General features: G+C 44.6%; 1 protein-coding gene across 4 annotated transcripts in view; it reads left to right on the top strand.

Moving 5' to 3' along the window:
* Positions 1–25,621, top strand: part of ACSBG2 (acyl-CoA synthetase bubblegum family member 2) — an 88,440-nt gene that overhangs the window by 7,070 nt on the left and 55,749 nt on the right. For 2 of the 4 annotated variants that reach the window (XM_074939734.1, XM_074939735.1), the window contains exons 1-13: positions 2,530–2,577; positions 2,978–3,095; positions 9,419–9,498; positions 10,090–10,328; positions 12,110–12,198; positions 13,091–13,211; positions 14,038–14,118; positions 15,686–15,835; positions 19,988–20,164; positions 21,048–21,229; positions 21,745–21,978; positions 23,187–23,404; positions 25,379–25,518. In XM_074939734.1, the coding sequence (XP_074795835.1) occupies positions 2,541–2,577; positions 2,978–3,095; positions 9,419–9,498; positions 10,090–10,328; positions 12,110–12,198; positions 13,091–13,211; positions 14,038–14,118; positions 15,686–15,835; positions 19,988–20,164; positions 21,048–21,229; positions 21,745–21,978; positions 23,187–23,404; positions 25,379–25,518 (1,866 nt within the window). In that variant the 5' untranslated portion in view covers positions 2,530–2,540. Of the gene's footprint in view, positions 1–2,529; positions 2,578–2,977; positions 3,096–9,418; positions 9,499–10,089; positions 10,329–12,109; positions 12,199–13,090; positions 13,212–14,037; positions 14,119–15,685; positions 15,836–19,987; positions 20,165–21,047; positions 21,230–21,744; positions 21,979–23,186; positions 23,405–25,378; positions 25,519–25,621 lie in introns of those variants that run through there. The other 2 variants (XM_074939737.1, XM_074939736.1) reach the window with 1 other exon arrangement.

Raw genomic sequence — 25,621 nt, 5'->3', positions numbered from 1 at the left:
CAGCTGGCAGCACTGTGCAGTCAAGCCTACCCCTTGCTCCCATGGCTCATGAAGCCTGGACAGTAGTAAGGAGCTGTTCAACTATAGGCTGAGCAAGTGCAGAATGTGCCTTTAGACGTTTTAAAGCTTGCTGATGCTGTTTGCTGACCAGGTCAGACCTCAGCACAACCAACATTCCCATTGTTGCTGTTTGCCGTGTGCTCCATAATATCTGAGTAAGGGGGAAGACATTTATGGTGGGGTGAGAGGTTGAGGCCAATTGCCTGGCGTCCGATTTTGAGCAACCAGACACCAGGGCATTTAGAGCACAGCAAGGCACGCTGCACATCAGAGAGGCTTTGAAAGCCAGTTTCATGACTGGCCAGGCTTCAGTGTGACAGTTGTGTGTTTCTCCTCGATGCAAACCTGCCCTTTGTTGTTTTTAATACTTTATTTCAAAGGGGGGGAGGGTGGTTGGCTTACAGTGTAACTATTGTTTTGAAACCATGCATTCTTTCCTTATTAAACAAAACCAAAAAACCTGACAGGGTAGCCTGAGTGGGGTAGGGGAGGAGGGAAGGACAAGGCCACATTGATTTTGAGTGTTGCTACAATAAGCAAACTGTTTGAATGACAGCCTTCTGTTGCTTGGGTCATCCTCTGGAGTGGAATGGCTGGGTGCCTGGAGCCTCCCCCCCCCCCCCCACATTCTTGGGCATCTGGGTGAGGCAGCTATGGAACATGGGGAGGAGGGTAGGCAGTTATACAGTATATGCAGCAGGGGTCTGTGCTCTCGTTAGCTTTCCTATTAGCCTAGCATCATGTCCTGCCTCCGCTCTTCACACTCACTGAATTCTTTCTGGCCTCTGCCACTGAATATCTCAGGGCACAGCTTAATGCATGATCAGTGTGGGAGGACTGCATGAGCTCAGAAAACATGTAGTCATGAGTGCTCCCCCTGCCTTCCCACCTGCAATCTCCTCAGGGATGGAAATGATAGGGGGAGCCTAGAAACACTCTACAATTCTGGGGGGACTGCATGGTCACCTGTGCTGCTGAGTTTGCCATGCTGACCAAACAGGAAATGAAATTCAAAAGTTCCTAGGACTCTTCCTGTGTACCTGGCTAGTGCATCAGAGTTCAAAGTGCTGTCCCAAGCAGTCACAATGGAGCACTCTGGGGTAGCTCCTGGAGGCCAATACCATCGATTTGCATCTGTACTATCCCAAATTTGACCCAGCAAGGTCAATTTTTAGCACTACTCCTTTCATCAGGGAGGAGTACAGAAGTTTATTTTAAGAGCCCTTTAGGCCGACGGAACGGGCTTGGCTGTGTGGACGCAGTCCTTTTAAATTGGACCTAACATGGCAGTGTAGACCAGGCCTTAGTCTTGCTGGATGTTCTGATTTGATTTGGAGTCAGTTTGAGCCAGTCTTTAATGACGTAGCTCTTCCACTCAGACCACTAGGTGACACTCCTATTTCATGCTTCCTGCACTTAGCAGGAGACTTAAACTTTTTTACAATGCAAAGTGCAGAGGGGAAACAGAGGCACAAAGGCTTCATAATAAATATTTCAGAGAATTCCCATATTGTCTCCCCTTATCTCCTACACTGGTGGCTTGACTGCCCTCCTATCACTGAACATCAGTAAGAATTTCCTACTGGGATAAGAGTCTAGCGTACTATAGATTGGCCATGGTGAAGCAGCCACACAATATATTTTGAAGAGTTGTTCTGATGCAGCAAAATGATTCAGAGCTGCTATTACTCTCTTCTCTCAGCCCCACAGTTCAGCAGACTCTCTGCTTCATGACTAGCTAGAGGAAAGCAACCAGCCCTTAACCTAAACCCATTTATTGGATTTTTAGGTTATCATAGTGCCTTGTATTGACAGACATTGCAATAACTTTAAAGTGGTCTTGTTAAAAGAAATAAAAAATAGTATGGTGAACTATGCCTCTTAAAGGAGTTAATAGGAATGTGTTTTCCTTCCTGTTTATAGGGTGATTCTCTTCCAGGCAAATAAAGCCCAGTCCAACGCAACTATCCTGAGTTTGAGGCCTATGTACTGACTAATGCAAAGCTCAAGTAAAACTGACATTTCTTCTAGCATTAGGTTAATTTTAGATGAACGAACTCAACCTTTAAGACACGCTAGTGATACATTCACTTAATGCTGACTATGAAACCCACTCAGGAAGAAGGCAGCTACTGAACTGTCTATTATAAAAATGAACTGTGCATACTTTGTGTTCAAATATAATAGATACTTGACTGTCTGTAGCATAGTAACCCTGTTCCTGTGACCACATCACAACTGTTGTGGACATGTTCCAGGCAGGAAAAAGGAAACTATCCAGCATCCGCTAAGAAAGTAATTGCATGTGCTGGTGTTGCAGGGGGAGGAGGAACAAACACATCCTTCTTTCTATATAAGGAGAAAAGTGGGGTGATGGGCTACTTCCAATTGCAATGCAGAGAACACATGACCTAAGATGTTACAGCTCTTCCTGGTAGGTGCTAGTTTAAAAAAATAAAGGATGTTACACATCTGTGCTCATGCTGATAGACTGCAGAGGAGGAGGATTGAACAAAGGCACAGAAAATGCACTGAGATTCTAAACCATAATTCTGTGATGGTGGTTGGGTTTTTGGGGGTTAAGATCTAAATTCATTATTTCTGGCTAAATAGCATAGGATATAAATGAGAACCTTTTTGTGAGATGTTCAAAATTGTAAGCAGGTCAACTATAGACTATACTTTTAAAAATGAATTGGGAAAATCTGACAACTAACAAATCTCATAGAATATATTCTATATCTAGCACCATCCTAGTACTGGACCAGATAAAGAATCATATTTTATTCTTTGCAAATACAAATATTGCTGCCTTCAGTGACAATTGTTTGAATGGGCTTGTTCAGATAACAATGTTGATAAGTGGTTTCCTTAAAGCAGTTTTAAACTATCACTTTGTCATTTTAAACTTTTGCAGGGACAATGCTGTCTGAATCAGAAATGGGTACTGTATTGGCGGATTCAGCCCCTAACTCAGAAGTTCCAGTGCCATGTGGGGTGTCTCTTAGTGATGTCTTGGTGAACTCTCCATCCAGGTTTGTCCAGTTTCTTTAAGAATTTTTTTAGATTAATTTTCATTTGATTAACTAGAATAGTTTCCATGATCTACATTAACATGGGCTTGTACTATTAAAATCTAATGCTGTGAGGAGGGAAAAGAGCAGAATAGAACTTGCTTTTAGTGTAGTGACTAGCTTCTGAAATACACTGCATTTAGCTTATGTTCAAAAAGCATTCTGTACAGGCAGACTGAACTTCTTATAAATATGCATTTAATTTTAACTCTGGCAGAATTTAAATTTGTCCATAGAAAGGCATTGGCCAATACTTAGCAACATTCCATAATATAGAAGTGCTATACTGCAAACAGAATATTGGAGATTTCCCTGCAGACACCCAAATGTAGGAAAGTACATCTTGTTTGTGCCACATATGAGGGAAGCAAGGGGGATTTTGGTCAAAGTAGACCATGTAGAGCTATGTATCTCCTACAGCCCATGGGGAAAACTAAAAGATTGGCTGCCCAGAGATGGGAGATCACTGTGCAGCTTCCCCTCCCCCCCCCCCCCTGAGAAAACACACTCAGTGGTACGGCTGCACCCAACCCTGACACTGCACAAGGACCAGGCCTGCCCTAGAAACACCCCAGGGACCTTCCCCTCCATGCCAGGTGTGGGCAGGCAGGCTCAGCAAGGCAGGATCCAAGAGTGGAGGGACTTAATGTGGGGGGGGGATCCAGGTGTGGGTTGAGAGGGTTGTGTGGGGCAAAATGAGGATTCTGGGTGCATGGGCTTGTTGGGGTGGGGGTCTGGGCGCAATGGTGATGGGACTTCCTGCAGGGGGCTCCAAGTGAAGATGGTTGGGGCTCAGTAGGGTGGGGGTGCAGGTGGCTCAACAGGGTGGTCCAGATGCAGCGGGAATGGGGCTTACTAGAGGGTTCTGTGGGGGGAGGGGGGGTGAGACTCAGCAGGAGGTTCTAGTTATGAGAGGGTCTGGATGCATGGGGGTTGGGCAGATGGTGGAGCATTTCCCTGTACAGGGATCCCTCCCCTTGCAGCTGAGGAATGATGGGTGTAGGAAGCAGGGGAAGTTTGCAGAGCTTCCTGCAGCTGGATGAGAAATCTTTGGGTGGGTCTGACCCAGGTCCCAGATGCCATGTGGGGGAAGAGGAAGTCCTGTCCTCCCATGCTCAGCCAGGATTAGCAGCTGAGCCAGGCGCAAGGTAGAAACCACTAGCCAGGTCTTCCCCCTGCCCCACAGTGATTTACATCTCTGCTGGCTGCCCTGGGTACCCAAACCATACTGCTGGGGAAGGTCATGTGATCACTCTTGTGGCTTCCCTTTGCTTCCCTGTCAGTCATTTTTCTGCAGTGTTTGGGGAGGAGAGAACTCCATAGGTTCACCTGACCAGCTATAGTCTATCACTCCATGGCCCATAAAACCCTCCCTAATTTAGATGGCCTGGAACAAAGATTTGTGTATAGCCTTGAACCCTAGCCAATAGGGAAGTGTCTTGCAAAAATATCTTCAATTAAGGCTTAAGGTGATTTAAGCAATTATATTTCATTCACACTTGCTCCTGCATAATTATAGCATAAGAGCCTTGTCAAACCAACTGCTGCTGGAGAAATTGGGATCCTTTTTTTTTTTTAAAAAGGAGCCTAAGAATTAGGCTCCCCAATCCAATGAAATTAGTGGGATTTAGGTGCCAAACTCTCCAGAGGCTCTCAGCCTAAGATCTTGTGTCTCTATTTGAAACACATGAAGAAAACAACTTTTGACCTGGTGTGGTAAAATAGCCTGAATCTCCAGGTAAATCAAAAGGAAAGCTTGTGTGGTGGTAGCATTGTTTGTGGAAGTGTTTGTACTCCAGTGCCACAACCTGCTAGAAAAACCACTCGCATCTTGCTAGTGAATACTAAACCATGTTAAAAAGCTGGTACCTCTTAGCCCTGCGATAGTTTCCCAAACTTCCTTCCATTAATAAGCAATCTTGTTGTACTGCTAATAGAGTAAATTTTACCATTTGCAAATACTGCAACACTGCTCCTCTATTTTCTTAATGATGTGGCTTTACTGTTTGATCCATAAGATTAGTAAGAATGACCAGTCTGACTTTTCAGTGGTTCTGCATCCATTTATCAGTATTAATTTATCCTCTGCTAGCTTACAGCTACCAAATGCCCTAGTGAGTAGTGAAGTTTCTGCAGCCTCTCATTGGTCTTCAGTTTTATGTACTGATCTGCCTGATTAAAGCAGTCCTTAGTCTATCTCCCCCCTCCCCTTGCTTTGACCTCCTAAACTACTCTCACAAATGCACAAACACTTCAGCAAAATGAACACTTAAAGGACAGTTATTCATGCCAATCTGGCAACAGAAGTGCAAATTGACAAGAAGCATACTTTATGCTGGCCCCGCAGTTAAGACTCCATAGCTTGCTCAGCAAGGTTAAGGGACAGACTTGATTACTTTCTCCTGTTCTGGTTCTGGATTGCAGACCTAGTGGGAGAAGCAAGCTTTGTTTTATTGTGCAGTGTCAAAATAGCTACCTCAGACTTAATTGCAGTGGTTTGAGTCCTTCTATTTTGGTAGATCATGAGAAAACTGCCTCCAAATACAGCAGTTGTGCACCCATCCCTGGAACTCTAGGGATGGGGACAAGAACTGAACTTTACTGATTCAAAACCGGTGACAGTGTACTAACTGTAAAATGTCAACACTTCTCCCCCCACATCTGCTTTACTGCCAGTTAAAACACTCACCTCATGTGTAATGAACAAGTCTGCTCATTTTTACAGTGAGATAAACATAGCACCTCAAATGCCAGTATGTGTTTCTCCAGAAAACTACATTTTAAACAGAACAGTTCAATTCCCCTTCCAAAAGGGGAGAACTAGAAGTTTGGGGTGAAGGACACAAATTCTGACTGAATCAGGAACATGCCTGGGACCAACATTCTCTCATACCAAAGCCAACAGCTGAAACTACAGATCTGTCTACAGCCAATCATGTGCCAGGACTCTTGTATATCACAATGATCTAGCTAAGATTTGCTATTTCTATAGCAACAGTTCGTGTCCGAGTGACCCAGCCTGCATGTAGGGTCAAAGTGGATACCTAGTGCTAGGGACAGCCTAGAATTCAGAAGTCAGTGATGTCATAAGAACCTAGTGAGTTCCAGAGTATTTTCTGAACAAATGCCAGTCTTCTAGAAGTGGACACTGAGGGATACAGTCAGACTTAAACTGTGGATCAGTACTTAACAGAACAAAAGGTGGGACTCTTCCCCCTACCTGAGTCTTCGTGAAGAGTGAAGGTTCAGCACTGACATGAAGTGCTCACCTGCCTATTGACCTGCACTGATGTCAAAGTGACAGACTTTAGAGAAACAGGAAGGCAAGATGGGAATATTCAATCCTTCTGGGGTGGAAAATAAGCTTTATATATTTTTTGGCAGTCATGGCTGACTAATAGGAGTTAAGGTGACTGTATGAATGGTGTGTTGTACAGTGCAGGGGAGCAAGCACCAGCCATATGAATACTAGGAGAGCAGGACAGTTACACTTGTAGCTCAAGGGATCTCATTCTGGTGAGTGGTTCATGGGTCCCCAAAGGCCAGGCCAGAGTTCAGCTTCCAGTTAGGTTATCTGGAAGGTACAGTATGTGACTGCTGTCAGTCTTCATTATGGCAAATATACCTGGCTAATGAGGGCAGAGAATGAAGGTCTGATAAATAAACCTGTCTTGGAGAGGAAGAATACAAAGTCTCTTCATTCCTATCAGCAGCCAAGAGGGTAGAGTGGAGTTCACTTCCTCCCCATCTTCTACAAAAGTTAAGGGACAGTGCTTACCAGATGTCTTCTAGCAAGGCTGAACCTGGAGTAGAGCTGCTGCCCAGCACCATGATCCCTTAACCTGTAGGTTGATGACTCAACTAACTCTGGTTAAGGCTGTTTTAGTCACTGGTATTTTTAGTAAGTCATGGACCGGTCACAGCTAGGGATGCAGGCTCTGGGGTGGGGCTGGGGCAGGGGGTTGAGGTATGTGGGGTAAGGGCTCCAGCTGGGGATGCAGGCTCTGGGGTGGGGCCAGGGATGTGGGGTCTGGGGTGCAGGCTGCCCCAGGGCTACAGTGGGGAGAGGACCCCCACAGCAGCACCTGGGCTGGGGGTGCCTCTCCTATTGCCACAGCAGGCCTGGGGCTGTGGGGAGAGGAATCTCTCTCCCTGCTGCAGCCCTGAGCACCTGTGTGGAGCTTAATAGGCTGCTGTGCAGCTTATAGGGAACTTGTACTATACCCCTGACTAAATAAGGGGAGGGCTGGGGGGGCGCACTGTGGGGGGAGTTGGTGGGGCTGACAGGTTCCCAACCTGGCTTCTCGGAAGCAACATGTCCCTCCCTAAGCTCCTAGCTCTGTGCACGGCCAGCACCATAGCTCCCTTTGGTTGGGAACAGTGCTGGCAGTGCCTCTGGGTGGAGGCAGCACACAGAGCTAGGAGCTGAGAGAGGGAGGGACAGATGGACATGTTGCCCCTTCTGGGAAGGGCCCCACCAAAGTAAGCACTGCCCAGAGCCCTCACCCTCCCACACCAAATCTCCTCCCACCGCTGTGGGGCAGGCAGTGGTCTGAGACTGCCCCAGCAGTGGCTGGTGCAACTGGTCCATGGGCTGCCCCAGAAGTCACAAAGTCATCAAATTGGTGACCAACTCGCAGCCTAAACCATATAGTTTGAGCTCAAGGTGAGTCCTCCATAACTTTGAGGCAGTGATCAAAGACTAAGTCTAGACCATAAAAATGGTGAAACACTAGTTAGGTGTCAGTAGCAGCCATGTTAGTCTGTATTCGTAAACAAAAAGGAGTACTAGTGGCACCTTAGAGACTGATCAATTTGAGCATAAGCTTTCGTGAGCTACAGCTCACTTCATCGAATGCATCCGATGAAGTGAGCTGTAGCTCACGAAAGCTTATGCTCAAATAAATTGGTCAGTCTCTAAGGTGCCACTAGTACTCCTTTTTGTTTACTAGTTACGTGGTGGTTTCAGTCCCATAACAGGTATCTCAAACATTGTATGTGAAAAGCTACTTCCATGGCTTTTTGGAGAAGGTGGGGACTAGTGTGTGTGGTAATTCCCTAAAAAGAAGGGACTGGAGATGCATGGTGGGCTAGGAAGAGACCTCAAGACACTATTGAGGCATACAGCTTAGTAGGAGTCAAAATTGACTTGTGGCTCAGATGATCCACAGTTCCATAAGATAGAATGCAATAGGATATAACCTATGCTTCAAGAGAAAAGCCAATCATTAACTGATAAGCATTTAGGAAAAATTTCCCTTAATGGACTAACCAGACCAGAGGGCATTTCTTTCATCGTCCTTTGAAGCATCTGGTGTTGGCCTGATGTGGTGGTTTCTGACTAGCGATGGCTGAAGCATACTAGAGTTTGGGCAAAAGCAGTGTTGTGAAAATTTACCTACTTTCAGGCTGCTGAATCCTTCTGAGGGAAGTTGGGGACTCTTAGGGACTTTCCTGAGAGAGTGCTGGGTGACCACTCATCTGAGTGGTAAGGAGGGAAAGCTGCTGGGGCCAAGTGTCCTGGATTGGCGCTCTGTGGTAGCAAGCGCCAATCCAGGACACTTGGATATTAGGAAAAACTTTTTCACTAGGAGGGTGGTGAAACACTGGAATGCGTTACCTAGGGAGGTGGTAGAATCTCCTTCCTTAGAAGTTTTTAAGGTCAGGCTTGACAAAGCCCTGGCTGTGATGATTTAATTGGGGATTGGTCCTGCTTTGAGCAGGGGGTTGGACTAGATGACCTCCTGAGGTCCCTTCCAACCCTGATATTCTATGATTCTAAGCAGGGAAGACCTGCTCCCTAGAAGGAGCAGAAGAGAGCTCCTCCACTTCTGGCATCTGCTTTTGTAAGTCCACTACTTGGGAAGTTGGTTTGGTTTTGTTCAATTGTGCCAGCCTTCCTAGCTGCCAGTGGATGCTAAGCTTGAGTTCAGACACAGCTTGCCTGGAAATGCAAGTAATCAGTTTATGTTGGTCAAAACCAGTTCTGTGTTCAAACTTATGTTAACAAAAACACTTTGGATTTAGATTGTAAACTTTTTGAGGCTGGGACTGTCTTGCTAGGTTAGCCCCACATAGACTATCAGTAAAAGGACAACAAACTCAAATCCAGAATATTGGGGACCAATAATATAGTAGGAAAATCCCCCTCCTAATGTCAAGGGATTAGCAAAATGAAATTATGAAACTGAGAAAAATATCTGAACTGTGATGGGAATATGCTATGCACTTAGGTCGGTGTACTAAAATAACATCCAATACTTAGTGCTTGCTATTGCTTGCAGAACTGTTGAGGACCATAGTGCTGAGACAACTGAAGAGACTAAGACTGAGGAATCTCAGTTAAATATGTTTAGATCCAAAGGTAAGCAAAAAGGAATCTGTTACAACTGTCTTTTTGTTGTAGACTAATACATTGCTCTAAACTTCAAATTGTTGAATTCCAAAATTTTATCTTATAAAGCAAGAAACATGAACTGCAGGATAGTCTCCTGAGAAACCGTGCTGAATTTAGCTTGGGTTGCAGTGGTGGTAGCCCTCAGGGAGGGTAAATATCCACTGGCACACAGTGTAGTAACACAGGCCCCTGCTGGGGTTGGGGCAGAGGCACTGAATGAGTTTGGCCTCTTGTGCCAGCTGTTCCTGTACAAGTGTCTTTTGGCAGAAGAGCACCCTCCTTGTTAGAGGATATGTGAAAGTATTAGTGGGAGGGAGAGGTTTCAAGTTCCCTATCTTTATTCTCTTGCATACAGCTTGAATATAGTTCAGGTTTCAGCAAAACTCCAGTCTTAAAATAGAATCTGAACTACCTGCCAACTTGCCCAAAGTACAGAATAAGTGATAATTCACGTTATACCTTGGGTATAATCTCTCAGATCTGACCTCTTATTTCATAGTGGCAGAAGGAAAAATCTAAATGCAAGACATTACACTAACCTTATTTATTTAATACTAGCTTCATCCCCTGCCTCAGGCTTATGGACAACACGACGGGATGGAGAAGTTAAACTGAGGCTAGATCAACATGGTATTGGTAGTGAGACACCAAAGACCGTTCATGAAGTATTCCAGGAAGCTGTTAAAAAATATGGTAACTATTTTGCCCTTGCATCAAAGAAGGGTGACAAGTGGATAAAGCAAACTTATAAACAATACTATGAGGAATGCTGGAAGGCAGCAAAAAGCTTTATAAAGGTATGTCTTGTAGAACTTTTATTCACCCATCCACTATTACTCTGATTGCAGTAATGTCCATATTCAGTCACTGAAACTTAGGCAATGTTTAAGTATGCCCTAATCTTACAGGAAGAGGGTGGGGCACAGTGGATAGTGTGGCTCAGTATCATGAACTCTTAATGATACATTTGCTAACTGAATTGTTCTGTCTGAAACTTCTCATGTGCTTATGCCAGAGGATGACTCTTCAGGAGGCATGTGAGTTGGTTTTTCATCTTAGATATACTTAACATTCCTCAAAGGAATTTAAACTTAAACTCCAAACTTGGCTTATTCTGTTTTTAACTCTACAAATGTGGGTTAATTCTAGACACTTATTATATAAATGTTTAATTTTCCTCCCTGCCCACAGTCAAAAATTCAAGACCACCTTACAAAACTGTCAAACTTACCAGCCAAGCCTCAATCTGTTTGCATACTCTCTGCTGCAATAAGTAATGAGAACTAAGGATGTGATTACTCTCTCCAGAACAAGTGCTTCAAGTCTGGTTCCAAGAGGTCAGGCTCTTCTTAGACTTCTCAGCAACTGGCAGGGGCTGCTGCTTGACAACACTGTTACTATATGCAAGTGTCTGCTACTGTCCATGGAATGTTTTATCAAAATATTTTAATATTAAGGAAATGGCCAAACTGGGAAAAGTGACCTTTGTATAAGAGTGAAAAGTTGCTTCAAAACTTTCTGCTTGGCTTTTCACTAGCATAAGTCTTGTCTGCCACCCTCTTGCATAAACTCTATGGCTGAATATTAGACCTCTTGTCCAGGTTTCACTCATGAGGATTTGTCAAACTAAAAATAGCATGTGCTTTCTGTTAACCTATTGCTCTAATGTAAAGCTCTGAAATCCAAGATTCCTGCCCTTTCAATTGCACAGTAAGAGTTCCTGCTGCAAAACCAGGAGGATTTTAGGTGAAATCCTGGTACAGTTGAAGTCCATAGCATACCAGCCCTGGGCTTCAATGGAGTCAGGATGGATGCCTTCGATATTACAGATACATCACATTTTAATTTAAAATGTGACTAACCCTTAAAGTAACTATGTAAGGTACTAAATGCAAGGGTCTCTTAACTCTTTCTGCTGCTTTTTAACTTTGCCCAAGTCGACAGAGGGAGCAGATATCTGTCTGGATTAAACTCAGGAATTCAGATTCCTGATCTGGTCTTCCACTATAGAGTATTACTTCATGCTAATGAAGTGGTCTTATTGCATTTGCACTTTGTCAGCATTGAACAAAACAGAGCAATATCTTGAGATTAAATTTAAACTTGTGTTTTGGTTCTGTGCTAATTCTTGAGGGAATTTCTTTAATGTGAATCCTCTTGTACACTGGCTGGGGTTTTTCTTGATGATGATTAAGCTCAAAGTATATGCCTGCTTCTAGCAGCCATATAGAAAAGATGTTCAAACTAAGGCTATGTCATTACTACTAATGTTGGCAAAACTATATTCAGGAGTGTGGAAGAAAAGCATCTGAGCAACATAAATTTCACCAGCAAGAGCGGTGGTGTACACAGGGCTATGTCAATGGGACAGCTTCTCCCACCAACATAGCTACTGCTGCTTGTTGAGGTGGTTTTATTACATCAACAGGAGAGCTCTGTCTGCATAGAGCAGCTACACAAGCAATCTTAGTGGCACACATGTGCCACTGTAAGTTCACTAGTGTATACATGGCTTAACTCATCTTAAGGCATTTATTTTTCCCAAGAGAAATAAGTCCTATCTGATCTTTATTTACAGTTGGGATTGGAGCGTTTCCATGGAGTGGGCATTCTGGGATTTAATTCTGCAGAGTGGTTTATTGCTGACATTGGAGCTATTCTAGCTGGGTAAGAAACCAATTTAGTCTTTTTAAAGTGCCAGTGCAAGCTATTATATTTTCAGATGCCAATAGGTGTTAAAAACATGATTAAACAATTGATGTCAAAGGCTCTACTCTTTATTTGTGGTTAGCAATTTTAGACTCTAGATATACTTCTTTAACTATCATTAGTACATCTAACAAATGAACAAGACGGGCTAGAGGGATACATATATAGCTTGGTTAGAGCAGGGGTTCTCAACCTTTCTTTCCAAGCCCCCCTCCCACATGCTATAAAAACTCCACTACCCACCTGTGCTGCCACAACTGGTTTTCCGCATATAAAAACCAGGGCCAGTGTTAGGGGGTAGCAAGCAGGGCAATTGCTTGGGCTCCCACACCACAGGGAGCCACATGAAGCTAAGTTGCTCAGGCTTTGGCTTCTGCCATGGGTGGTGGGGCTCAGGGCCTCAGGCTTCAGCCCCATGCAGTTGGTCTTCAGCTTTCTGCCCTGGGCCCCAACGAGTCTAATCCTTGGTGGACTCCCTGAAACCTGCTCATGGACCCCAGTTGAGAATCACTGGATTAGAGGATGTCGTGCTTCCATAATGCTGAGCTGAAGCAATAATATGCTGGTCTGAAAGAATGTTTCATTGCACTTCATGTTGGGGGGAGGGGAGAGACTACTAGTCCTGTAACTGAGCAGAGGTTCTGCAAAGAATCTAGTATATTGTGGCTCCTGAAAAACAAATTATAGATCTTTATGAATGGAATTTCAATTTCTAGAATTTAGCACAAAGGAGGTATCCTCTTTTTTGTAATGGAGCACTTTTCCAGGTGGGAAGGCTCTTCTGTTAAAGAGGCCAACTTCTAAGATTGAAATCCTTAACTATTACCCTCTAACTCTGATTTATTTATAGTGGTTTTGCTGTTGGCATCTACACCACAAACTCTCCTGAAGCCTGCCAGTATGTAGCAGAGAACTGTGGTGCTAATATCCTGGTTGTGGAGAATCATAAACAGCTGCAGAAAATACTGGAAGTAAATATCTTTTTATAGAGTTGTTTAGGGGTGGCAGTGGCATATGGAAAGCATTTGGCTGGGTTAGATAGTCAAGCAAGTATTTAAATTCCATCCCTAGCTCTAACCTAGGGTGTGTTCCTTCTCCTTTTTGTTCATTTATTCTGTCAAACCAAGAAATGCCTGTTCTTTCCAGGCTGGGGATGGAAGGGGACTTGACTGTACAACAGAACTTCCACTTGCCCCTGCGACTTCAAACTGCACCTGGTGTGTGCATAGCACTCTAAAGGGATATGGTGGAGTACAAACACTCACTAATGCTGGCAAGCCTACCTGTGAGTGGGCAGGGAAGCCAAATTGGGACTAGAGTGGAAAGGTGATTGCAATGTTAAATATAAAGACTGGAATCATTAACTGAATTTGAACAGTCCAACCTGTGCTCTTACCTATCAGAGGTGGATGGGAGGGGGCTGGTAGCCAAAGCAACTTTGAAAGGGAAGTTAAAATTATAAACCCTTCTAGTCAAGGCTCTGAAACAGTCACAGAATACCACAAGCAAAAATTAAGCATCACTAAAAATCCCATGATGCTTTCTGAAAATCAAAGTGTTCCTGTAAAACTTCAGTCTGGATAATTACTTTCTAACTACCTGAAGTTAGAATCCAACAGGCTTCAGACTATCATTAAATAGCATTAATATTCTCCACTCCAAAGGCGGCTGCAATTTCAGTTGTGGGTGAAGCTATTGTCTTCAGACTACAACAGAACTTTGTTGCATACATCAAGCTGAAAGGAAGGCACAAGAAACACTAATTTACTCTGATACCTGGCTTCCACTTTACTGCAGGTTCAGCACAAGCTCCCTCTTCTGAAAGCAATCATCCAGTACAATGGAGAGCTTAAGGAGAAAAGACCAAATCTCTACACTGTAAGTAATGACACTTAAGTAACATTTGAGGTGTTGGTTGCATATAACAAATGCCTCTGAATAACTAGCTACACTTTGATGGTGCTGCAAGTACACCTCAACATGCAGCTGTAGTGAGTAATACTGGCAAACTGTCCCATTGCCATCTCTCATGGCTCACCTACGGAGGGGCCCCTACTAGATGACATTCTTGTTCATTAGGGAACAGTTTGGGGTGGGGAAAGAGTTCTTTATCTTTTATGTTCTTTCATAAATTGCTTGCACTTGTATGCAGTGGATGGAGGTGGCAGGGGAAATATGACAAGAATTCTCCACTGACACAAATGGTAACTTCACAGCTGTGTGGAGTGGATGTAATGACTACACATAGTAAACGCCGTGTAGAAGTAGGCCCTCTATTTCTCAAACTCTCTGGAGGGTAACCCTTTCCAATAAAGGGCAACCAATGACTTTCCTGCTAGTGTTCCCTGTCCTATTTTTAAATAAGCCCTTAGACAGGACACCAGCAAGACTCAATGAAATCATCACTAACAGCCCAGGAAACTCCCTTAAAACTACTCCCCCAAACATGTCTTCCTTCATGTGTCAGTAGAACAAAATCACTGCACTGGGGCCACACCTGTATTCCTCCCCACACACCCCATATCCACAGCTTTATACACTGTATTGTATTTGAAGTGAATTCTTGATTGGAAAGACTTCCATGGACTAATGGAAGATATAATTAGATGTGTAAACTGTGACAAAGTTCTGTCCTTGCCTCCATGGGTCCCACGTTTCCTGGCACACTTCACTAGCCTCAGAGGCTCACTGTGACCCTCCACATAACCCTTGTCTGTCTAGAGACAAGGATCACAGTCGGAGCCATTTTTATTATAAGCCGGTGAGGAAGTTATCCATCCTTGCAGTCTCCCCATGATTAATCAGAGGACAAAGGGGGGGAACCCAGGCCCACCCTCTACTCCAGGCTCCAGTCCAGGGACCCTAATAGTATCAGCTATGGTAGCTGACCTTTTAGAAACATGACTTAAAATTCCCTGGGCTACTTCCCCCCACAACAGCCCTCACTTCCTCAAGCTCCACTTCACCCTTACCTCAGGGCCTCCTTTCTTGTGCCTGATATGGTGTGTACTACTCAGTCTCTCTAACAGCACAACTTCCTCCCACAGCTCCTGACATGCACACCCACCTGACTGACTGGGAGGCTTTTAACTAGTTTCAGCCAGCCCCGATTGGCTTCAGGTGTCCCAATCAACCTAGCATTCTCTCTGCCTTCTGAAAAGTTCTTCATTGGCCCCAGGTGTTGTAATTGACCTGGAGCAGCTGCCATTTTACTTATCCTGGTGCCAGGGATTTGTTTAGCCTGGAGTTAATATATCTATCTCCCACGGCTTTTCTATAGCCATCTGACCTTACCCTGTCACAAAACCTATGAAATCTCACTGGAAACACAATAGTGGTCTTCACCAATTTAAATCCCTCCACCTACCCACCCCTTCCAGAGAGCTTAGTTGCATATGTGAAAGATGGTGTAAAGCCTGACCAAGCTCTTTACTTTTGAATGCAGTGGAGTGAATTTATGGGCCTTGGCAGTGGTGTTCCAGATTCCCAGCTCGATAAGATCATCGATTCCCAGAAGCCTAACCAATGCTGTACACTGATTTATACCTCAGGAACAACTGGACAGCCAAAGGGAGTTATGCTCAGTCATGATAATGTAAGTATTCTTGCCTAACTGCTATTGGTGTTCAGACTTCTCTGGGATGCACTATTTTTTTTTTTTTTTAAATAGTGTTGAGGTTGGAAGAATGGCTCTAGCCAAAATATTTTAACACTAGGACATAATGGAAACAAATACAAATCAACTTCGGAACAATTTCTCTTTTCAAGACCACTTTGTTTAAGCAAGATTTGGCAAAATTCATTTACTTCTGGTCAGAGTGAGGCAAATCTTGCCTACATTGTCATGCCCCACAAGTGTATGTCCAACACACCCATGGCTTGGTCAGAATAGATCTCTAGGAAAAGATATTAGGCATATTTTGTCCTAAAAATGCAGACAACCATTTTGTACATGTTGAAATTAGTTTGTCACTACAAGGGCAGTTCTCTCTCTCTCTCTCTCTCTCTCTCTCTCCTATAACCCAGATCAGGACACTGAAACTGTTACTGGGTTTCTTGTAGACCTTGGGCCCTACTGTTCATTACTGCTACTAATAGCTAGCTCTTAGGTCTTTTCATTAAGTCTCAAAGAAATGTACAAAGATCAGTATCTTCATTTTTACAAAGCTTAACCTTGGCCAGCATTCATGTGGGCTATTAATGACATAAGACTAAAACCCTCGCCTTCCATCAAATGGAATGGCAGAGCCACTAACCTAGACACTCCTCCATGGTGGCCTCTGCATAGAGGTGACTGAAGTAGTTTGGGGTAGCTTGTTTCCCTAGTATTACTGATGCTGTCTTACACACCTTATGTAGTTTGCAATTAGTCTGCCAGCAAAAAAGTCAAAACAGATTCAAGAGATGCTCTGAAAGATTATGCTCTTTGTTCAGCTGGTGAATCTGTTAAGACACCAAGAGAGACTCTCCAAAGGAGAGTACTTGGATTCAAGGGCTACACCGTGTGTGTGAGGAAGGATAAGTATGGGTCAGATCAAAACCTAGGCTTTAGCCTAACTCCAAAAGCATTGGACTGGTTTGTTTTGTGGTCGTGACTTGGTCTCCTTCTGTGGATGCGAGTTCATACAATTTGCTTTTAAACCCTACTTAAGCTCTAAGTCAGGGGTAGGCAAACTACAGCCTGAGGGCCACATCCAGCCCTCCAGACATTTTAATCTGGCCCTCAAGCTCCCACCAGGGAGCAGGGTCGGGGGTGTGCCAGATTCTGTGCAGCTCCTGGAAGCAGCAGTGTATGTCCCATCTCGGCTCCTATGCATAGGGGCAGCCAGGGGGCTCCATGCACTGCCCCAACCCCAAGCACAGCCCCTGCAGCTCCCATTGGCTGGGAACTGCAGCAGCAGCGCCTGTGGACAGGGCAGAGCGCAGAGCTGCCTGACTGCACCTCTGCTATAGGAGCCGGAGGGAGGACATGCTGCTGCTTTGTCTTTGTCTTCAAGCATTCATGGCCTGCCATACAATTTCCATACCCAGATGTGGCCCTTGAGCCAAAATGTTTGCCCACCCCTGCTCTAAGTGCTACAGTCCCAATCTCCCAGACAGTGATTCTAGATTGAAAACAGAGTAGTACTGGCCACAGACACTAAAGCAATCGAGGCGAACGTGACTGAGATGTCATGGCAGGTCTAATCTCCGCTTTCTCTTTGTGTACACAGAAGCTACTTACAAAGTCTTTCCCCAATTCTCTTGATCAAAACTAATTCAGTACTGTATCCAGGATGCTTTCTTAGTGTCTGAACAGGCCCAACAGTGAACATGAGAATTTCCAGACCAGTGCTCCATCTAGTCCAATAGCCTGTCAAAAGGTTCAAGACTGCCCTGCTGTGAGCAATGGTGGAAATACCTGCCCATAAGTGAAACTTCTTTCTGCTTCCTCAGAGTATAAATGACACGCCTTCAGTCACCCCTGAGAAGGGGTAGTATAAAGGGGGAGGCCGACTGCTGCCCTTCCAGTAGCAGGGGGCTGAACATGTACTTGAAGCCTACATCTAGGAACAACAGAAGTAGGCTATAATACAGGATGAAGGGACTCTATTCCCCAAGACACACACATCTTTGGGTTATTGCTTCCAGGGATAATCAGCTGAACATGAACTCCCAGTGTGGCACTGACCTAAAGGGCTAATGCAATCTTTGGAAGCATAAATGGGAGAATCTTGAGTAAGACTAGAGGGGCTTTCCCTTTTTATTTTTTTATTTTAAATTGGTCATTGAGACCATAGCTGGACTACTGTATCCACAATTCAAAAATGATAAACTGGGGAGGGCTTGGAGAGCCCAGAGAATGATTTAAAGGATTAGAAAACATGTCTTATGGGGAATGGATAGACTCAAGGTGTGGGATCCAACTAGTCAAGTGCCTAAGTCCCAGTTTTGGCTCCACTGTGATCCACACCACTCCTGCTGAATTCTGTAGGCGCTGAAACTCACTTGGTGCCTAAGCTTCTTGTTCAGGGTAAATGTTCCCTCCATGCCTATGTTTCATGCTCCAGCCCAGCCTAGACAGTGACTCTCAAATCAAGGAAAGACCGGCTTTCAGCAACTAAAACCTCATGCAGAGCCTGATCTCATAGGTGGCCTCCAAGGAAGCCCACTGGAGCAGCTCTCATTCAAAATCTGGCTGGAGGAGGGAGTAATGGTGGTGCCCACTAGCTCTTAGCCCCAATAGCTAAAGCACTCACCTGGATTATGGGAGACCCAGGTGGAATTCCCACTGCTGAGGTGGGCTCTACCACTGAGCTGTAGAACATTCTGATGTGGGGCGGTCACTGGACAAGAGAATGGGAATGACTGTAGCCCAGTGGTAGGGCACTCACCTCCTGGGTCCAGTCACACATTATTTATACACAGTGGAACAGCTTCCTCAGGAGAAACTGAGCACCACATCAGAATATCCCAGACCTCCGTGGCTAGAGCACACTTCCGAGAGACCCTTGTTCATATGCTCCCTTCTCCCCCTTTGCCAAAGAGGGGGAAGTGAACTTGGAGTTCCTGTTTCCCAGGTGTGTGTTCTAACTTCTGAGCTAGAAGCTGTTTGTAAGGGGGCATTACCCCCTCCAGCCACTTTGTGTGGAGTGGGGCAGAGTCTAACTCAGTCTCATGAGATTACTTCAGTGCCTAACTGCCTGACTCCAGATGGCAGGTTCCCATTCATGGATTGCTAAGCAGAGATAGGCACCTTTAGGACACACCCCTCTGGTCCACATCTCCCACTGGCTATCTTAACAGGCTTCCCACCTAACATGGCTTTTGTGAATTGCATTCTTAGGTGCCTATCTCTCCCTATTTGTTAGAGGAAGCTTAGGTACCTAACTTGGCATTATGGATCTCCATGTTTTTTCCTGTGACTTTCTGGATGCCTAAAAGTTAGGTGCCATGATGCTCAGCATTGCAACACCTGAGTCCTTTCATGAATCCCACCCAAGGAGCACTAGGATAGTTAATCTCACAGAGAAGGTTAAAGGGTGACTTGGTCAGCCAACAGGTATCTAGAGGGGGAACACATACCTGCTCAGGCATAGGTGAGGTTTTTTGCAGGAGTGGGTGGGTGAGATTCTGTGGCCTGCGTTGTGCAGGAGGTCAGACTAGATCCTAATGGTCCCTTCTGACCTTAGTATCTCTGATTGTCTCTTCAGTCTAGCAGACAAAGATATAACAAGCCAATGTCTGGAAACTGATGCTAGAGACCTTCAGACTGGAAATAAGGTCTAAATTTTTAAGAGGGCAATTAACCACTGGAATAATTTACCAAGGCTCATGGTAGATTCTTAATCAATGGCAGCTAGTAAATTAAGAGAGCAGATCTTTTGGAAAAACATCTGTAGTTCAAAAGGAATTATTTTGGGAGTTCTATGGCTTGTGTTACGCAGGAGGTAATTAGATGAGAGTGGTCCTTTCTGGCCTTGGAATCTAGTAATCTAATTCAGTTACCTGCTTAACCTTAACTGATAGGGCTCATTCTGATCTCCCCCCCATTGGTTAAGTTAAACACAAGTTTCAAACTAGCCGAAGAGACCAGGAAAAGGGAGAAACTCTCAAAGTAAAATGAAATGTTTAATGCATTTAAAACACACATCATACTTGTTGTGAACTACAGAGTATCTAAACTTTAAATGACATCAGTGTTGTGCCTTGCAGACTTGTTCAGAACCACTAGTGTGAATGGTAACCATGAGGTGCTTGTTTTCAGATAACTTGGACTTCACTATCAGCAGGGCGCTATGTACAACTGACAGACGCTACCGAGCAACAGGAGCTGGTGATCAGCTACCTTCCCCTCAGTCATATTGCTGCTCAAATGATTGATATTTGGCTGCCAATAAAATATGGTGCACAAGTTTTCTTTGCTCAACCAGATGCACTGAAGGTAAAGACCACGCTACTTAATCTAGATTCTTAGACAGTAACAGGGCTGTATCTTGGGGGGAGGGGGGTGTTGGCCATGAACAAAGCTGACAATCCCAAGAAATTCAGATTACATTTATCCAAGTAATAAATTACACCAATTTTGTAACATAAAACAGACGCTTAAACTTGAGACACAAGCAAGTAACTTGCATCTATTCACCTTTCTGCTGTGTATGGTACAAAGATGGATAAGGTGACCATGTACTCTGAATCTATATGAATATATTGGGTCCTTATGTCATTTCAGACACTCTATTCTGCAACTTTCCTTTCTAATAGCAGGGTAGTGCCGTGGGTTTACTGGCCATACTCCAAAATCTCTACCCTGATATGCAAAGGGCCAGGCTTTTGCCCTTCATGCAGAGTTGGCACATGTTCATCTGGAGTCCAAGCAAGGGGCATTAACATGCCCTGGCCTTTGAAAACCAGAGTTTCTGACTAGCACTCAGAAAGCAAACTCCTCTCCACACTGCTAGCAATACAAAAAGGCGTGGTGGCTAGTATGAATGTTTCAGGGCTAGACTAATTGCTGAGCACAAGAGGTTAGCTTCTGGGGGCACCTAGCTTTTGCTTGGGAGTGACATTTGACACTAATCTGGAGTCCACAGTATAGTGGCACTGGCATATTGTGAGTTGGATTCCTGAAAGTTGAAATGAGGGCTGATTCTGGGTTTGTGCCCCTTGAAGATGAGTGTACTATAGGAATGGAGTACTCTACTCATTAGTAATAAGTACTGACTTAATCCACCGTCAGTGGCTTTTGGAAGGAAATCTAGGTGTCAACTAGAAACTATCTTCTGAACAAAAGTGGTTTTAAACATTTAAAATTCTACTTCATTTAGGGCAGCTTGATAGACACATTACGGGAGGTCAGACCAACAGCTTTTATGGGAGTTCCTCGCGTCTGGGAGAAAATACAAGAAAAAATGAAATCTGTGGGTGCAAAATCATCTGCTCTCAGAAGAAAAGTGGCAGCATGGGCTAAGGAAGTAGGATTACAAACTAACCTGAAACGGATGAATGGGTAAATTTTCTTTAAAAAGCAATTTACATGCAGCCTGTAGATCCTAATAGCATATGCTCTATTCAAACGTAATATGCAGGATTCTGTCTTTAACTAATGGTCTGTTGTAAAAAGTTAAGAGCATCTTCTGAAACTAAGTAGAAGCTTGGCTGTCTAGGCTGTTCAACAAGGACAAGTGAAGAGTTCTGCACTTAGGAAGGAAGGATCCCATGCACTGCTACAGGCTGGAGACCAGCTGGCTAAGCAGCAGTTCTGCAGGAAAGGACCTGGGGATTACAGTGGACGAGAAGCTGGATATCAGCAGTGTGCCATTGTTGCCAAGAAGGCCAATGGTCTATTGGGCTGTATTAGTAGGAGCATTGCCAGCAGATCGAGTGAAGTGATTATTCCCCTCTATTCGGCACTGGTGCCTTGAGCAGGGGATTGGACTAGATGACCTCCTGAGGGCTCTTCCAACCCTAATAGTCTATGATAAGAGAGACTAACCTGAGCCTCTTTCAATTCTTCTCTTAAAGGGCTTCTGAACTCCCAGTGGACTTCCGTCTAGCCAGGCAGTTGGTGTATAAAAAAGTTCGGAAGGGTCTTGGGCTGGATCGATGCACAAAATGCTACACGGGGGCTGCCCCAATTACTAAAGAGACTCTGGAGTATTTCCTGAGTCTGGACATTCCTGTATATGAGTTGTATGGCATGAGCGAGAGCTCTGGACCTCACACAGTCTCTCTTCCAGACACATTCAGGATCACTAGGTATGTATTCCTCATTGTGGAGAGGAACTAGATAACTGACTCTTACATAAAGAAGAACTTCATTAGAGTTTCTCTCATACCAGAAACTTATATACAACTTGGATCAGTGCTGCCCTCCACTGAGGCAGGCAGCTCCCCTCCTTCAGCCTGTACCAGCATCAGCTAGCCGCCAGTAAGCGGGGATTGGGAGCAAGCCAACTTCTCAACTGTGTGGCTGAGGTACAGGAATGGTGGAACTTGGCAGTGGCCTATAGAACAGGAGCTCTGTCTTAAGCCTAAATCAGCCAGGCTCTCTAGGAGGCACAACTGAGAAATAGAGGGATAGAGAGAAACTGGTAAAAGAGGAATAGTCATTTGTTTCTCATGACTTCTACTCTGGCACACAACCATTCTTCATGATATAGTTAATACATCCAGTAAGTTAAAGATCAATGTGAATATATTACAATCTTTGAAATCACAAGCCCCTGTTTGTTCAGTGTTTGGAATAAATAGCTTAATTGTAATACAACTTTCTAAAACAATCTGAAAACACCAAGGGCAGATCTATGCTTAAAACACTGCAGTCAGGCTGCAGTGGCACTTCAGTGAAGACCCTACCTGTGCCAATGGGAGGGCTTCTTCCATCAGTGTAGGTAGTCCACCTCCCTCAGAGGCGGTAGCTAAATCAACAGGAGAATTCTCCTGTCAACATAGTGTTGTCTAAACTGGGAGCTAGGTCTGTCTAACTGCATCACTCAGGGGTCTGGATTTTTCATATCCCTGAGCAACATAGTTATAGTGACTTAATTTCCTAGTATAGACCTGGCCTAAATGCCTAGTACAGGGGTGGCCAAACTTGCTGAAGCCCCGAGCCCTGGCAGGCACCTTCCATGGGGCTGAAGCCCCGAGCCCTGGCAGGTGCATCTGGCTCTTACAATAATCTTCAGAAGTTTATGTGGCTTGGAGGGTCAGTAAGTTTGGCCACCCCTGGTCTAGTAGGTCCTAATCTCTCTCTAGTTAATATCGGATCCGTTGTAGGTCTCATTACACTACACTGACAGGCAGCTTATAAACAAATTCCTTGCTGAAAGATGTGACACCATAACCTGAGTATGTCTCATGGCTTTGTGCAAATACTTAAATTTTAAGTGGTACTGATAGGGAATCTAACAATTCATAGCTTTTTTAGCATACTGAATCTTAAGGAGAATGTGTCCCTGTTCTAGCTGTGGAAAAGAGATTATAGGCTGCCGGACAATGATTTACAAGCCAGACCACGATGGCAGTGGAGAGATCTGTTTCTCAGGTAGACACATCTTTATGGGCTATTTGAACATGGAAGATAAAACCAAAGAGGCCATTGATGATGAAGGCTGGCTCCATTCGGGTGATCTTGGCAAGCATGACAAGAATGGATTCCTTTACATCACTGGAAGAATTAAAGGTAATACCTCATCCTTGGTTTGAACTGTCTGGCTGCACCATCCTGTGCTATGAACTGTTACTACTTGCAAGCTAAGTAGGCCTCTGTCGTGACTTGGTATCTAATAAGTACCTCAGGAGTTATCCACTTAGACCTAGCCTGGCATCAAGGTGATGTGGTAGAGTATTCTAAATGTGGTGTGTAAATGCTGCAAAACTAAAGAACAAATTGTAGAAGTCAAGACTTCAAAAGGGGGGGGGGTTAAAGAGCCAGTGGCCTGCTCTGCAACATGATAGTTGTCTAAGGCTGACTCTTGCTAGCTATAGTCTGACTTCAGGGGATCAAGACTGGCAGAGTAACTTTTCTAGTTTCAACAGGCTGTGGTATTAGCTCTTACCACATCCACCTTCTCAGTCAGATGAGCCAGCTGTTTGGATATAAAACTTTATTAAGGGAAGCCGTTCCCAGGAGTGGCCTGTATATGCCACTCCTTGCTATGAAGGACACCTACTTAAATCAAATTACTATAGGACAGATACAAAAGCAGATCCGTGATCTATCTGTCCTAGTGTGTCCTCTTCAGAGAGAGAAATAGTTGATCCTTCCACCTTTGCACTGTCAGTAGCACAAGTGTACTAGGGGAGGCAGTGGCGGGGAAAGGATTAGCATTTCCCTCATGGGGATGGGAGGGAAACTCTCTCTGGCAGCAGATCATCCTACTGCAGATGTAGGAGGCACTGCTTGGCTGTATGGGGTGTCTTCCACTAGGGTTCTGGGTGTACATACTCCACTCACTAAGTGAGGTGATGGGGGGGCAGTTGGTGGGTTTTTTGGTTTTTTTTGGGGGGGGGTTTCTTTGGCCTCCTCTATACAGCTGTTTAAGCACATGCCCAGATAGCATGGGTATAATCTGTACCCCTACATTCTACTGTAAGGGAAGAATAGCCTTCGTCCCGTCTCCTGTCCCATCTCCCCTGGCCCCTTATCCTCTTCCCAAAGGGTCTGAAACTGCCTAGTTCTGAGCCACTGTAGCAATGTCCCCCCTCCTGTCTCACAGCTCTAGGGCACCTCAGACTGACACTGTCTACCCCTACCCAAATACATGGCTGGTCTTGAGTCTCTTGAGTACTGAATAGGCACCCCTCTGCATTGGCACAGACAGGGAAGAATCTGCCTCTGGGTCCTCCTCCAGTTCTGATACCTGGCTACCAGCACTAGAGTTATGGTAAGGACTGGGTTAAATAGGGTCCCTCCCTGCCTGGGGTGTAGAAGTATGGCCCAAGACCCTTCCTTCAAGGAAAAGAGTGGTGAACAGTCAGGTAACAATAGCTTAATGGCTCCAAATGACCCCTACAGCAACAGCTCAAACTCCATAATCCCAGATGGTGGAGTCTCCCCAGGACCTAAGCACAAATAAGGCCAAGGGAGGGGATGGGGAAGAACGACTAATGGCAGATAGCGCTGAAGACCTTTTTGTTCTTTGCATGCAAAGGAACAGCTAGTCTCTTCTTCGCTCTTGGGGGCGGTTCCTCTCTGGGCTTTCCTAATGGGAAGATTCTCCCCATCCTAGCTGGATCTGCACAAGTCAGGATGACCATTGTCCCAGGGAATCTTAGAGTACTAAGCTGTTAAAAGGGTCACCAAAAATAACCTGACACTCAAGGCCCCATATACTACATAGCCAACTGTACCTAAAATTCCTCAGTCCTAAGTTCTCCAGTGCATTGGTGAAACTCCCCTCTACAGCAGTTTCAAATCTGTTAGTCACTTGTGTATTTTAATAGCACAGCAGACCATGTATGTCTTTATTAAATTGACTTTTAGGGACACATCATTGTTTGGTAGCTACAAGACGGAAGCTGGCTGTCTAACATGTGCAAGTGCTGTAATCTTTGCACATGTCAACTTGTCTCTGAAACCTACACTTCTCAAAACACACACAACTGAAACTAGTGAAAGATCGCATTTTCATAGTTATGCCTTATTGTCTTCTAGAGCTCATCATTACTGCTGGAGGGGAGAATATCCCTCCTGTTCCAATTGAAGATGCTGTAAAGGAAGCTGTTCCTATAATTAGTAATGCTATGTTAGTTGGAGACAAGGCAAAATTCCTTGCTATGCTTCTAACTCTGAAGGTATGGTTCTTTCCATTATCTCCTGATAAGTAGCCAGAAAATAAGAGAAGCTATCTATCACCTTAGCCAGAATAGCTGTACTCTGGGAGTAGAAGAGTTAAGA

Source organism: Natator depressus, chromosome 25 (assembly GCF_965152275.1).
Source record: "Natator depressus isolate rNatDep1 chromosome 25, rNatDep2.hap1, whole genome shotgun sequence".
Taxonomy (NCBI): Eukaryota; Metazoa; Chordata; order Testudines; family Cheloniidae; genus Natator; species Natator depressus.
The sequence above is the reverse complement of the archived record's forward strand: the minus strand, read 5'-3'. Positions and strand labels throughout refer to the sequence as shown.